We start from the raw sequence: 14,134 nt of genomic DNA, 5'->3' as shown, positions 1-14,134 counted from the left end.
ACTGTGTTATCTCCGAGTAGAATATCAATTGAAATCGAACAGTGACACCAAAATCTAGGTGAAAGTCCATAAACCTTTGTGATTGCTTTCGTAATTCAAAAAGGCGTGAATAGTCTAGACCGTGTAATCATTGATGCCATTTCTCGAGTAAAGGAACGGTTTCTCAAAGTCGGGTTCATTCTAGTCTGTTAGCCCGGACAACGGATCTCCGAGTAGCTCCTATTCGATGAGCAAACGGGCTGTCGATCATCTCGCTAAATGGTTCTACTCTCATCCAACGAATGATACCAAGGACCGGAAAGAGATGGATTCACCGAGCAGACTACCTAGGTAGGTATTCATGCAATTCCGTCCCGGGTCAGATATTCGGTATTGTATGATGTTCGTTGAGAAAGCAACTCTTATTTATCGGACCGCTCCTTTGGGATCTCCAGGATCAATGTAATTCGGTGTAACTCTACTTCCTTTCGCGGCCTGATGTTCATCCGACTCTCATAATCTCGCCGGTACGTCTACCCCATCTACTCCAGGTTTGGGCTAATTCATTTTAGTGTCACCAACATCGGAGTTGAACATATCGCCGAATGTGCGGTTGGGATAACAGAATATATCCCTTCCGCAACAATGGTCTTTCCTATTTCCCACTGTTAGCTATTCTTTGTAATTGGCCTTTTTATAAGTTGGCCGATGCAATATCCATGGATTTCTGGCACACATCATCGGATGATGAGATATGCCAATCCAAGGTAGCAGGCTCCGCACAATCGTCGTCAGCTATGCCTGACACAACGGAAGACCCAGAATGGGATACGGCCCTAGTCGTGACGGATGAGTGGATGAAAGTTGCTTCCGAGAGACGGCACAGCGGGTGGGAATCAGTGGAAAGAAAATGGATTGAAAGTCAAGCACTCCAGAAAAAGGGACCAAAGGCATCGAGGTAATCGCAAGAATGGTAACCCTTTGCTATTGTATCTGACAAGCGTGTCGCAAGCGAAATGACGAAGGAAGCAAATGAGGCGATGGCGCGATTCCCTTATCCACATATGGCTATCCCGACCCCGCAATTGGACTTCGATTTTCGAATGAGGGTCGTTCTGAATTCTCAGTCAGCATCCGTCGCCGTGAGTGACGGCTTCAAGAAATGGTCGACGTTTTCCGACGGTACCTTCGCAGGTCAATTTGGATGTGGATCCGTTGTAGTGAGTTATTCAAGCAGCCAAGTTCCTGCGGGAGATCGTAGTGTGGAAGATTGACCCCACATAGAACGGTGGACAAGAAAGCCAAGACGTGGCTTATGGTAACGCAGCGGCAACTCAAGTGGAAGCTACACATCGACTACAGACTGCAGACAAAGTACCAGCATAGTACGGTCGTTAATCTGAAAACGGAAAATATAGAGGCTGACATCAGTGTCAGTATTGAATGTAAAACGCGGGGAAATATGACCGGGTCCCCAGAGTTGGTTAAAGCGCTCCAAGATCCCGAGACCTCGAAGGATGCGAACCCAAGATTGTGTCCGTTCAGGGTGTTCATCACAATGAAGACATCGGACGAGAGATATGCTTCCAAGTTGAATACCGGTATGTGGATTGGAAGCTGCCTTTGGAGAGGGTTAGAGGTCGTATACGAGTAAGTTTTCCGGCTTTCCCACCACGAAATTAGTAGCTAATAATTCTCGATACAGTGCATACAGAATAAGTTGAACTCTAGTATGAGGTATGAGAAGAATGAATGTTATGAGGACTAAAATTGGTTAATGCCGTGGTCAATTTGTTTGTATGGAGTTAGGAGTTGTTCGCAAAATTGATAATCAACTATTCCCGGGGTCTATCCAGCGATACTTTCAAGTTTCATAGATTGCGGTCTAATCCATCAACCAATCCAAAGTTGGTTGACAACCAGATGCGGTAACTGGAGATAAACTCAATGAAACTATGCAATGTACGTATGAAGAAGTCCAGGGTTTGTCCGGAATGTTTAATACGCTAGCAAGCTGCGATGCCCTGGCAGCCTGGCAGCCTGGCAGCCTGGCAGCCTGGCAGCCTGGATGCCTTACGCAATGCGATCGAGATAAGAGTGCTGCATGATGAGGTAAACATCTATGTGCCAAGTTCCAATGGTGTTTCGGCGCCATGAAGCTGGAACCTTAAGACAAACAACTGCCGGCTCATAGCGCAAGTAAGGTCTTGAGTAAGGTCCCTGACAGCTGGGTAAGGTATATTGTCTATGCCATTTTGAGTAGATTTTCTTCTGGACGAGGATATTTTCAAGTTTCTGAACGAAATGAAATAAGAAGAAGGAAAGAATCCAAGTTAGGACGAAATGATGGCACTTAGGTAACGTCAAAGTCCCCGCTAAGTCCGCTATCCTTGTCCATAGTCCCTGCCCTAACTTGGCGAATGGAGGGCTACGATGGTCCCTGCATTTTCTAAGCTTCAGGGGTCCTTCATAGGTCCGCTTTCGTCACCACCTTCATTCTAATTGGTTGATTGTAGATGTATATTATTTGATTGGCTTCACATACGTCATACTAGTGATCTGCTCCCTTACTATGTTATACATCACCATTGCTTGTAACATAAACCGGTTTGCGTCACGGCATCGAGATGGGATACACAGCATATTCGAGATGTAGAAATAGAGAACAATTCCGCCGATGGGATACAAGACTTTCCTGCCATCAAACCTCGCCCTTTAACCTCAAAACCTACAGTTATTATATAGCCTTCTAGGTTCTTAAGAAACTCGTCACTCTATACAACATCTTATAAACCCATTCTTACATAATCACACCCAACCACCACCAAAATGCCTCTCTTCTCCAGCCGCAAACCCGAAGAGGAAGTCGTAGAAGAGCAGCCCGTGCCCGAGAAGAGACATTCCCACAGCCTCTTCGGCTCCCGTCACCGCAGCCCCTCACCCCCAGCCAGCGCCCGCACCAGCAGCACAAATGGTTCTCAGCACTCCGGTAAGCCCCCCATCCAATCCCACATCAGCCGAGTTTACTCCTTCTAACTAACCCCCAACCTCAGACGGAACCTCCCCCTCACGCCACCGCAGCGTCCTGCAACGCACCTTCGGCCACGGCAACAGCTCGAACCCCGACATGGACCCCTCCATAATCCAAGCGCGCGAACACGTCATGCAAGCCGAGACAGCAGAGCGCGACGCCGACCGGGCCCTAGAATCAGCGCGCATCCGCGTGCGCGAGGCCCGCGCCGAGGTCAAGAGACTAGAGCTCGAGGCCGCGGAGGAAGCCCGTCGCGCGAAGATCAAGCAGTACCATGCGCGCGAGGTGTCGAAGCGCGGGAAGCAGCTTGGCCGTAAGTTATATGTCGCTCCTGGATTTGAGAGTGAGAGTGGTTGTTAATGAGTTTTTAGGTCATGATGTTTGAGTTGCGATGCTTGAATTTGTTTGAAAGTATGCGATATACCGGGGTTTGGTAAACCTCAGATATCTATGAAGATATGAGTTTCCCTGCGGTTATGTACGATATCCGTCATGAGTCTTATGTCTTGGAAGGAGATGAGCGGTCGGGTTGGAAGCGATACCTTTTTCTATTCTTGTATTACCACCATGTGTTTGGGTTGGCGTAGCGATGTTAGATAAATGTTATCATTTGACTAGTAACAGGATTTTTTTGTACGTTGATTCAAGAACCTCCTTTAGACCTCTTGCCTCTTCTGCTTGATCTTCTGCTCCTCTCGCTTCGAGACCGGGTGCTGTTCGTGCGTTTCTTAGTCTTGACATGGTCGCCAGTACCCTCGTCTTCGAGAGTAAAGGTTAAGTGGTCAATCATTTTATCCTCAGTGGTGGTGAAAATAGGTGGCCTATTTGCATAGTATTCGTCGAAGTCGAAGTCGAAGTCTAAGTTGAAGAACTCGCTATAGCTACGTGTGCTGCTCGATCTGCTTGACTTGCTCGACTTCTTCGATGTGGGGCTTCCGGTAGTGCTCCCAGTCTCCTTTGGGCTGACTTTAGGTCTTTCAGGCAGAGTTGTGAGTGCCTGCTTTCCAGGAACATTTGGGTGATCGTTCTTTTGATCATCGCTGGCCTTTATTATGACATCCGTCTTTGCCCCGGCCAACTCTAGACATCTCACAGCATCCAGGTTGCCCTTGTCGCGTGCATGCCAAAGTGGTGTTCGGCCATCCTTATCCTTGCCATTGATAGCCTCCGGGTTGACTTTATGTGCCGCCTGCAAGATTTCTAAGTTGCCGAGTATAGCTGCAATGTGTAATTGTGACAACCCTTCGGAATTATTCTGCACCTCGAGGAATTTGACCAAAGTCTGGAAAGTGATATCCTTGCGAGCCTCGCGCGCGAATGTCTTTTCAGAGCATTCAAGGTTGTTCTGCTTGCAATAGTCACACCTCTCCGACTCGTTGTTACTGAAATGACACTGTGCCCAAGTCAATGCTAATAATACATTGGATAAAATTGAAAAAGGGGTAATACCTTCTTCTTATTTTTTCTACATATATTACATCTCTTGACTGAATTCTTCTGTTTCTCTTTCACTTCCTGAGGATGGGCTGTCTTTTGGGATGACATGACGTAGGCGGGGCAAGACAAGATGCAACTTGAGCCCTGAGGTACTGGCGATTATGAGATGATAGTCTGCAATAGCTCTTTGTATGATTTGATTGGGTCCGCCGTAAAATTATTCGTATATCAAACTAGACCGCTTATTTAGCCCGAGGGTTTTTTTGCTGTTCAACTGCGTGATGTCCAAAGCGGTAGATGCGATTCTAGGCTGTCTGCTAACTCGGCAGCTACTGAACAAGCGATTGAATCCGGGGTTCTAGGTACGTTAGAGGGGCTGTGCTTTTCTGGTTCTAACCCTACCCCGCGTTCTCTTCAGCAGATTACGTGATGACTCAAGGTACTAAGTAGGACTCATGCCTGTCACCGTCTAATCATTAGAAGTGAATAGTACAGAGCTGTTGGAATATTCCATAGTCTAGTGTCAGTAGGATCGAGTGGATTCCGGTTCGGGGACTTCGGGGACGGCCCGTGTGGGGCAGGGTCGTTGTCCTTAGCCAATAGCGCATTGTTCGCATTGAATAAGGCCCACTTTTGTGTTTATGAACACCTGCGCAGCGTCACAAGAGTCCTAATCACCACCAAATTACTGACGTTCTAGACCAGGTCAGATATGACGGGATATCTAGTCGAAGGTGATTTTGCGTGTGGCCAGGGGCATTTCGAGCTGCTCTGTTCTTCGGATCCAGGATGATAAATAGTACCCGTTGGCACCAACCATCATCGCAAAACTTCGTCCTGAATCCCACAACTCCTTGGTGTCTTAGCTACAGTTCCTAACAGAACCTACCTACAACCAATTACCTCCACCACATAACAATAACGAATACATCTGAATTGAAGATGCAGATCTTCGTCAAGCTCCGTACGACGTCTGAACCCAAATAAAAGTCTCGTTCATACTGACATGAATCATTCTGTGTAGCGACTGGCAAGAACTTGACTATCAATGTTCAGTCCTCCGAATCGATTGACGATGTCAAGACCAAGGTCCAAACCTCGACCGGAATCGCCCCCGAACGCCAGCGCCTCATTTTTGCCGGCAAGGATCTGCAGAGCGGTACAACCTTGGCCGACGGGAACGTCGCCGATGGATCAACTATGGATCTCGTAGTCCGGATTTTCGGGGGTGCCGGCAATATTGGTATGTCTTAGGTGATGGCATCCCATGGCATCCTTGATCAACAGTTAACGATTTGGCAACGACAGTCTGTCAGCGGGAGGCTGGCAACGTGGTCGTTTCAATCCGTATCGCTGTCGATGATGACACTACCGTCAAGACTGTCAAGGACGATATCCGCAATTCACTCGAGCAATCGCTTGGAGTGAAACCCAAACAGGTGATGTTGAGCTACAGGGGTGATAATCTTAGAAGTGTCAATACCCTCCAACACTACAATATCCAGTACGGCGAAACGCTCAGCTTCTCACTCGGACGCCGCCACTAGGAGGGAATGAGCACTTGCGAGAACACCTGTAGGGTCTTATATGAGTTAGAATAAATATATTCAATTACGATCTCTTACTTAGTTCATCATGCCCATCTTGCGGTATCTGCATGTAGTAGAATATGACGCGTTAATCCATAGAGGCATTGCCATTGCGTGGCTATAGAAAATGGAGAAGTGGGGATTTGAACGTATGGTGTGCCTAGTATGTGCTGAAACCCATCGGGTTTATGGTTCTAGCTCATGACTCGACACGTGGACTAAGACTTACTAGCAGCAGTGAGCTACATAGTAATAGATGCTGGATTTTGCCTAAGTGGTGCGCATGTAGTTGTCGTACCTGGGGCTACGTAACAGGATATTTGAAGTAGTGAATACTGTAGCTCTGGAAAGAATACGCAGATACGGTGCGAAACTCGACTTCCTAGAAATTGTAATAACCTACCCGAGACAATTAGTATTAAACCAGCATATTGATGCGTACTAATATTTGTAACCCATCAAATCACGTCATTTGTCTTATCTTTCCAGACTTGCTTTTTCCTCTGGAATAATGGAAGTATCATGATGTCAATAGCTGTTTTCTGGAATTTGGTGTCCGGGTGGGCATAGGAGCATGACTCGCATAGAACTTAACCCATCCATCGAGCCTATCCAAACAAACGATATAACCGTTTAAGAAAGCGGGGGGAGAACCGAGCGATCTGGACGATCTAGGATAATTCTGGCATCGCTGTGCCTTTCACTAATATTGTCTTTTCTTCTCGGTCAAGCGATATAGGCTACAGCAGTAAGGCTTATTCGGAGTTAATAAGTGGGGACATCGCGAATAGATCTTCGTATTGTAAAATGTGAGATAATAATAAATAAAATTGCTTTCGTATTTGATATATCTGAATAAACCGGAATATATTTCTCGTTGCTAACCGCTTGGACGTATAGAGAGTAATCTACTATGAGATGGGTTGGTCATCGTATAACGGGCTGTTAGATGTTGGAAAATTGAGGTTAAGTTACCATCGAGCGTTAACTGCGTGCGTGGCAGTGTGTGCGTCTAAAAAGGAATCCAACAATCCAAGATGTCAATCGATAAAGGGCTGAAACGGCGAAACGCGAAACCCGCTAAGCCACGGATGTCGCAACAGGCCACGACGCAAAACGACACTAACGGCGCTAATCAATAGTTGAGGTGCAGATATGCATTTACAAGGATGTATTATTGAACATCTTATGCCGAATCCGCGCAGTCGGATGCTGCGGCCAAGAAACTACGAATCCTTGCAATCCATGTAATCCCATAAAATCACATAAAGGGGGGTGGGGACAGGCGAGTTAATCTACTTGTAGCCTTGAAATAGAAGAGCCAAGACTTTTCCGTGATTCCCTATTTCATATTATTGTCGTAAACGTAAAACTTTCGAAGCTTTCGAAAGTCGCTGTAGAGCCTCTCCTCCTCTCCTCCTCTCTTCCATCTGTAACCTATACGCAAATCTCGCATCTATGAGTCTTCTCAACTAACTACATACATTCATTTTTCACCCTCGATCCTCAAGGTTTCCTACGATACCACCTAATACCCTCAATTCCTCCCTCCAAATTTGCCGCATGCCTCTCGAATCATCTTGATCCTTTCGTCCTACATAGGTTACCTGAGGAGTAATCTTGCAGATCCTTAACTCGCACACATCACCATAAACGTGTCAATATGGCGAGTCGCAAGATGCTATCTTTCAAGAGGGCTATAGTCTTCGCAGTATTCTTCCTAATAGCATTTATACTACTTCGACGATCCCATACCAACGCCAGCGATCCCGAACCTTTTCGCAAACCCCCGCCGAAGCCTGCAGCCGCAAACGATCAACATGCCGGAGCGAAGCATGATCCCTCTACCACCTCTTATACTCCAGAGACCGATACAGTCTTAAAAGACAAGCCTGTCCCCGCCCAGAAGGCTATCCAGGATATGTCCAAGATGTCCTTGTATGATAAGTTAGCATACCAATACCCGTATGATGTCGAGTCAAAGTTCCCTGCCTACATTTGGCAGACCTGGAAATGGACACCTGCGAATGGCGAATTCAACTTCCGAGACCAGGAAGCTTCTTGGACAATGCAGCACCCCGGATTTGTACACGAAGTCATCACTGATCAAGTTGCTGTACACTTGATCAGATTACTATATGCCCCTGTTCCTGAAGTTCTCGAAGCGTACAATGCGTTACCTCAGCCCGTGCTAAAAGCCGACTTCTTCCGTTATCTGATCCTGCTCGCTCGTGGCGGAATTTACTCCGACATTGATACGTTTGCCATCAGGAGTGCCTTGGAATGGATTCCAGATTCTGTGCCCAAGGAGAGTATTGGTCTGGTTATTGGTATTGAGGCGGACCCCGACCGACCGGACTGGAAGGAATGGTACAGTCGACGGATTCAATTCTGCCAATGGACTATCCAATCAAAACCGGGCCATCCAGTTTTACGCGATCTTGTTGCACGTATCACCCAAGAAACTTTGAAACGAAAACGTGAAGGTCTGTTCGTATCAAAAGAGAAGAGTGTGGTAGAGTTTACCGGACCCGCCGTTTGGACCGATACCATTTTCGACTACTTCAACGACCCACGTTATTTCGACATGAAAACCAGCCAGGGCAACATTTCGTATTTGAACTTCACAGGAATAGTTAGCCCGAAGAAGGTCGGTGATGTTGTCGTGCTTCCGATCACGAGTTTTTCGCCAGGTGTCCAACAGATGGGGGCAAAGGATTACGATGATCCTATGGCATTCGTGAAGCATGATTTCGAAGGTAAGATTCCCGTTTTGCATAAGCACCCAAAAAATAAATTTCTGACATTTATAGGCACGTGGAAGCCCGAGAGCGAACGGCACATAGGTGCGACGGGTTAGGGGCTATTAATTGCGCCTTTAATGCCCTAGATCACTTAAACTATCGCCCGTGATCCTTCGAGAGATTAGCTTTTATCCAAATAAAAGCCATTTCCACCGATTGTTGGAAATCATCGGCTCAATAGTCTGACATTATGGACTCGGCGATCGTATACGGAGTTTGTAAAACTATTCATCACGAAGTTAACGACCTCTCATGGGAAAACATATACCGGGATTTCACGGGGATGCTGCACGGAACTAGTTATCAAGTCAATCTTCTGGTCTGTGTTGAGAAGATTCATGTCGGGATTGACTTGAACGAAGATCTATGTTTCCTAGCACGCCATTCCCCAGTTTGTACGAGTACCTAGTCCTCCTATTGTTTTGGTTCCGAGGATAGTAATTGGCGCCTGGTGCGGAAATTCTTGGGTGGGCACGCACAAGAGATATAGAACGCTCACGGCTGTGTTTGGCGGCGCAATGAAGAAAAAGAGGCATTCGGGATATACCGTCCGCCGGAGAGGGACCAATTGTATATACCCGCTTAGGTATGCATGGATTGTGGCGTTTGGTGGATATTTGATTAGTCCGATTTTGCTCGCCAGCCCAACTTGGTTCATCCATTCTTCGGTCTTAATGATGAACTCTCTTCCATATTGTCTGTTCTCCAAATCTTACTAACTAGGGTTGTGTGTGTGTATGTCACTATCTCTGAAAAGGGCAGGAGATCTTGGTCTTTTGACAGCTTATTTATTGACTAATTTCTAGGCATTATAGCCCGGTTATCTATGCCGGCTTACCCCAGAATACCTTCCCCCGCGTTTTGCCTCCGTCGACCGCTGCTCATCCCCACTTAGCGCCGGGAATATGACGACTTAGTCCTAATCTATAAATCCGAGACATACGGACCGCCCTCCTAGCCGCTTTTATCAATTCCCTCCCAGCCGTCTAATATTTGTTATACGCCGGATGTTGAGCCGCTGAGTGTGGGTAACACGAGTACGAGTGGGCGTCGACTGTGTCGCCTATTGCTTATTCTGATTCGAGTATCCAGGCCTAGGTGTAGGTAAGGGATACAAGGACATGTCCTCTGTGGAAGAATAAATTCACAGCTCTTTATTCTAGGGCTTCGAATATACTTTCAATTCCCCCATTGGCCTCTGTTGAACATTGGGTACTCAGGACAACATGAAGTCTTCGTTTCAACTGTTGACTCTTCATAAACTGCGTGTCTCTAGGTTATACTATCGATCTTGGAGACGTGTTGCCTTACACCATGGGACACATGAACACCTGAGGCGGGGATTATTTACGCGCCACTCGATAGGGAAACAAGCTGTGCAGCAAAGAACCATCGTTACCTCGAGTCTGAGTTATGCCGAGGGACCACAAGAAGTATGTCCTTTTTGTTCAGCTAGGAGTTTAACGCAAGGTTATTGTCCATTGAGACAAGGCTATATTTGGACAATCCCCTAGCTTTACTAGTCGACGACATACATCTTCGGGGATTATGTCATGATATACATGCGGGAATATTAAGGCCACAATCTTATTTCAACAATAGCCATACTACATATCCAGTTGATGCATACTAACGTCCGTCTTATAGCCACCACTTATAACCGTCACAATTCCAGAGCACTTCCGCTCCATAGTTTCTCAACATGGTGACAAACCAGCAGCTAGATTCCGGCTCCCACAACCCAGTCAATCACCTGACCCACTCTCCCCGGAGCCCGGGAGCATAACCTTAACCTATGAGGCTCTCGACAACCAGTCTAACGCTTTAGCACACTCTCTAAGGTCTCAAGGTGTCAAGAAAGGCGACCGAGTAGCCCTCAGTCTTGGCAACGTCGCCGAGCACGTTGTGGCAACCTACGCCATCTTTAAACTAGGTGCTATCCTCGTCCCGCTAAACCCAACTTTCAACGAGAAACAGCTCGTCACCGCCCTCTCTCACCTCCGCGTCTCCGCTCTAATCATCAGCGCCGTCACAGACTTAGCCTACAAGCCATGCCGCGGCCGTAGCAACCACGCCCTCCTAAAAGCACTCATCCCCGATCTCGCAAAAAGCGGTGGCCGAATCGAGTCCCCCAGCGTACCCACGCTGCAATCCGTAATCATAGTCGACAACGCGCCCTCCCACCCACACGCCGGCTTCCCCCCTCTAAAAGACCTACCCACACTAATCCCCTACTCCTCCCTCGCCCCCCCTTCAACCCTCCCCCACAACCCCGTGGTCCCAGACACGCCCCTACACCCCTCCGACACGATAAACATCCAATTCACATCTGGCACCACATCCGCCCCAAAAGCAGCCATGCTAACCCACGCCAACATCCTCAACAACGGCCGCCTCATCGCACAACGCATGGGTCTCCTCCCCAACGACCGCATCGTCTGTCCACCCCCCCTATTCCACTGCTTCGGCTGCGTGCTCGGGCTCCAAGCCACCGCGACAACCGGCGCCGCGATCTTATTCCCGTCCCCGGCGTTCGATCCCGCTGCTGCGCTGTTGATGGCGACGGAACATGATGCTACGGGGTTGTATGGTGTGCCGACTATGTTTGCTGCGGAACTGGAGTTGCTTTCTTCGCCGGCTTTCGTGGATAGACTGCGGTCAGCAGCACCATCAAGAGGTGATAACGGTAAATTAACCCTCTTCCCAAACCTTCGCAAGGGTATTGCGGCCGGTAGCTCCGTCCCGGAACCCCTGATGCGACAGCTCAACGCTAGGCTCGGGCTGCAGGACCTGGTTATCTGCTATGGGATGACGGAGACCAGTCCCGTGAGCCTGATGACGAGCCCGGCGGACCCCCCGGCGAAACGTGTGGGGACCGTGGGGATGGTGATGCCGCATACGCGGGTCAAGATCGTGGATCGACGCGACAGCACGCGTGTGCTTCCGCGGGGCGAGTGTGGCGAGCTGGCGGTTTCGGGGTATCTTCTTATGAAGCGGTATTTCGACGACCAGGCTCGGACCGATGAGGTTATGATTGAGGAAGGTGGGGAGGAGGAGAAGGAGGGGGAGGTGTGGATGTACACAGGGGATGAGGCGCGTATGGATGAGCAGGGTTACGTTGAGATTACGGGACGGATTAAGGATTTGATTATTCGGGCTGGGGAGAATATACACCCGCTTGAGATCGAGGAGGAGATTATGCGGCATGAGCTTGTGCGTGAGGCGAGTGTTGTGGGGGTGCCGGATGAGAAGTATGGAGAGGTTGTTGCTGTGTTTGTTGCTGTGCATGGGGATGTGAAGACTGATGAGGCGGAGGAAGTGCGTGAAGAGAAGGTACTGTCGAAGGATGAGGTGAAGGACTGGGTTAGGAAACACCTTTCCGGTCATTTAGTGCCGAAGTATGTCTTTTGGACTGATGAGTTTCCCAAGACTGCGAGTGGGAAGATACAGAAGTTTAAACTGCGAGAGCTTGCTAAGGATTTGATCTCTAAGGCGTCCTGATCTGACAGAGGCGGGTTTAAAGCGGGAGCTGGATACTGGGATCTACATGAGTGTGTTAGAATCGCATTTTGAGGAATAGGTAGACTTCATATCACAATATTATCAACACCCCAAATGACATCCTAGGATGTAAAAAATTGATATTGGAATGTCAGCAAGTAGGTAGTATCCAGGGTTAATCAGCCCCAAACTTCCAGACGCCTTTAAGCGAGGGTATATCCAAGATTCGCGCCTCCTATGCAAAAAGCGAACCTTGGGATCTGATGGATCTTAAGGCTGCCACCAAAAAGGTATAGAACTCCTCGCTCATAAGAAAAACCAAGGCTTTAGGCCTTTCAACACCGTGAACACCTCGATCAAGCATCATATAAGTCGTTTAATCCGTTATATGCGTTGTGACCAACTCCTAGAGTGATTCGAGTACGCCAAGCTTCCACCTCCTTCAGGGGCGACCCCTATCCCAAAATTATTTTTTTCTTGATTTCCTATCCCTTAACCGATGATTTATTTTTATTTTCTTGGTGATTTGAAGGATTCGTTCAGCCATTAAAACAACTCTGAAATCTCGTTCCGTGTTGGGGAAGCATTCGGTCTTTGGTGTTCCTACAGACCTCCAAGCTGGAACATCACCGGTCTCGCCCTACGCAGTAGCGAACTGCGAGATATGCGGTGGAATCGGTAGCTTCGCATCAAGATTCACCAGTATTTGCTTTTTCCAAAAGTCCGCCTCTTCCTGAACGAGCGTCGTAGCTCTCGCCTCCTCCCACACCTCCGATTGGATAAATGACCCATGCCGGAAATGTACATTTGCATGATCACGGAACCTGGGAGTTGGTGGCGCCGCCCATCGTTTCGGCAAGCGACTTTATGCCATTTCCCGAGAGAGATAACGCGGTGTGTCTCCTCGGGAGTAGGTTGGAGACGGCGCTAGTAGCGCCACTGCTGCCGTTGACGTAGATGTACGCATACTTAAGGAGCAAGGAGACGTTCCGTTTGGTGTACAAAAGGGCGGCGAAGGAGATAACGCCAAACAGGAAGCAGAAAATGGTCCAGAAGATGGCCTTTTCTACCGGTGTATAAACGTAAACGCCATAGGTAACCTCGATGCGATACTTCTTGAGGCGGGCCCACCGGACCAAGCCTTCGAGCGTTAGAGGTTTCGTCTGAGGCTTCGATGATGACATTCTTGTTATTAGGTACTGATACTATTCGACGAAAACTACACGGTGATAACAGTAGCGATGATGGCTGAAGATGCTAGCAACGCCAGAAGGTTCCAAGACCTAGCTACAGCTTTGAGTGACCCCCAAGGAGTAAAAACATAGGGAAAAGCGAAACATTAAGTAAATCGGTAAGCAGAGATTAATATAATATTTATAATACTAGGCAGGCTTGAGTTCGGCATCTTGACTACATTCCTTGGCATATATAAATAAAAATGGTTTCCCGAACCGGCCGTAGGGAAAGAAGGAGGGTAAGGGGAGATGCCTAGCTAGTAAGCATACAGCATCTGCGACAATGTACACAGTTAGGACCCAGACTGCTAGGTACATAACGCTAGTAACTATACTATGGTAATATAAAAAGGCAAGCAACTGTCGGAAGGCTCGGAATGTGCCTTCTTGTTGTCGCCGTCTTAGGTCGGGTCTGGTGGACATGAGGACATGACCCTTGCCTTGTCCGTAACATTTGGGTAAGATTCTTTCCCATGTGGGTTGCGATGATACCTAGTTGGTATCCTACCATTGGAATGTGGAGCGTGACAAAATGACAACGAAAATTAGAAATCTGAA

The 14,134-nt window shown here is 48.0% G+C and overlaps 7 protein-coding genes across 7 annotated transcripts; 5 read left to right on the top strand and 2 right to left on the bottom strand.

Moving 5' to 3' along the window:
* Positions 1-75: 75 nt before the first annotated feature.
* GGS22DRAFT_125716 (uncharacterized protein) lies at positions 76-1,917 on the top strand. The gene is made up of 5 exons (XM_047958335.1): positions 76-937; positions 992-1,199; positions 1,264-1,364; positions 1,417-1,629; positions 1,685-1,917. The coding sequence occupies exons 1-5, from the start codon at positions 585-587 to the stop codon at positions 1,701-1,703; spliced, it is 894 nt and encodes a 297-aa protein (XP_047820035.1). The 5' UTR covers positions 76-584; the 3' UTR covers positions 1,704-1,917.
* Positions 1,918-2,577: 660 nt separating this feature from the next.
* Positions 2,578-3,675, top strand: GGS22DRAFT_160223 (uncharacterized protein). The gene is made up of 3 exons (XM_047960895.1): positions 2,578-2,968; positions 3,033-3,323; positions 3,382-3,675. The coding sequence occupies exons 1-3, from the start codon at positions 2,809-2,811 to the stop codon at positions 3,393-3,395; spliced, it is 465 nt and encodes a 154-aa protein (XP_047820034.1). The 5' UTR covers positions 2,578-2,808; the 3' UTR covers positions 3,396-3,675.
* GGS22DRAFT_199506 (uncharacterized protein) lies at positions 3,654-4,590 on the bottom strand (the record flags this gene model as incomplete). Its single annotated transcript, XM_047966299.1, has 2 exons — positions 4,460-4,590; positions 3,654-4,403 (listed from the first exon to the last, which is right to left on the bottom strand). The coding sequence occupies exons 1-2, from the start codon at positions 4,553-4,555 to the stop codon at positions 3,654-3,656; spliced, it is 846 nt and encodes a 281-aa protein (XP_047820033.1). The 5' UTR covers positions 4,556-4,590.
* Positions 4,591-5,389: 799 nt separating this feature from the next.
* On the top strand, positions 5,390-5,994 carry GGS22DRAFT_187433 (Ubiquitin; the record flags this gene model as incomplete). Its single annotated transcript, XM_047964588.1, has 3 exons — positions 5,390-5,411; positions 5,472-5,690; positions 5,756-5,994. The coding sequence occupies 3 exons, from the start codon at positions 5,390-5,392 to the stop codon at positions 5,992-5,994; spliced, it is 480 nt and encodes a 159-aa protein (XP_047820032.1).
* A 1,366-nt stretch (positions 5,995-7,360) lies between these two features.
* Positions 7,361-9,022, top strand: GGS22DRAFT_125677 (glycosyltransferase family 32 protein). The gene is made up of 2 exons (XM_047958333.1): positions 7,361-8,795; positions 8,850-9,022. The coding sequence occupies exons 1-2, from the start codon at positions 7,700-7,702 to the stop codon at positions 8,894-8,896; spliced, it is 1,143 nt and encodes a 380-aa protein (XP_047820031.1). The 5' UTR covers positions 7,361-7,699; the 3' UTR covers positions 8,897-9,022.
* Positions 9,023-10,066: 1,044 nt separating this feature from the next.
* On the top strand, positions 10,067-12,448 carry GGS22DRAFT_199504 (acetyl-CoA synthetase-like protein; the record flags this gene model as incomplete). The annotated part of the gene is made up of 2 exons (XM_047966298.1): positions 10,067-10,273; positions 10,488-12,448. 2 exons carry the CDS (start codon positions 10,067-10,069, stop codon positions 12,339-12,341), a joined length of 2,061 nt encoding a protein of 686 aa, XP_047820030.1. The 3' UTR covers positions 12,342-12,448.
* A 13-nt stretch (positions 12,449-12,461) lies between these two features.
* On the bottom strand, positions 12,462-14,122 carry GGS22DRAFT_160216 (uncharacterized protein). Its single transcript, XM_047960894.1, has one exon. The coding sequence runs from the start codon at positions 13,523-13,525 to the stop codon at positions 13,157-13,159; it is 369 nt and encodes a 122-aa protein (XP_047820029.1). The 5' UTR covers positions 13,526-14,122; the 3' UTR covers positions 12,462-13,156.
* Positions 14,123-14,134: the final 12 nt, after the last annotated feature.

The sequence above is a fragment of the Annulohypoxylon maeteangense genome (genome assembly GCF_022496945.1).
Source record: "Annulohypoxylon maeteangense strain CBS 123835 unplaced genomic scaffold GGS22scaffold_6, whole genome shotgun sequence".
NCBI lineage: Eukaryota > Fungi > Ascomycota > Sordariomycetes > Xylariales > Hypoxylaceae > Annulohypoxylon > Annulohypoxylon maeteangense.
This window is presented reverse-complemented; position numbering and strand designations above follow the sequence as displayed.

Bases quoted from the DNA above. Each gene is read 5' to 3' on its own strand.
- GGS22DRAFT_125716 (XM_047958335.1), top strand. From the start codon at position 585: ATGTGCGGTTGGGATAACAGAATATATCCCTTCCGCAACAATGGTCTT. The intron at 938-991 runs GTAATCGCAAGA...GCGTGTCGCAAG, and splicing joins AAGGGACCAAAGGCATCGAG to CGAAATGACGAAGGAAGCAA. The intron at 1,365-1,416 runs GTACGGTCGTTA...CATCAGTGTCAG, and splicing joins GCAGACAAAGTACCAGCATA to TATTGAATGTAAAACGCGGG.
- GGS22DRAFT_125677 (XM_047958333.1), top strand. From the start codon at position 7,700: ATGGCGAGTCGCAAGATGCTATCTTTCAAGAGGGCTATAGTCTTCGCA. The intron at 8,796-8,849 runs GTAAGATTCCCG...TGACATTTATAG, and splicing joins CGTGAAGCATGATTTCGAAG to GCACGTGGAAGCCCGAGAGC.
- GGS22DRAFT_160216 (XM_047960894.1), bottom strand. From the start codon at position 13,525: ATGTCATCATCGAAGCCTCAGACGAAACCTCTAACGCTCGAAGGCTTG.
- GGS22DRAFT_160223 (XM_047960895.1), top strand. From the start codon at position 2,809: ATGCCTCTCTTCTCCAGCCGCAAACCCGAAGAGGAAGTCGTAGAAGAG. The intron at 2,969-3,032 runs GTAAGCCCCCCA...CCCCAACCTCAG, and splicing joins AAATGGTTCTCAGCACTCCG to ACGGAACCTCCCCCTCACGC.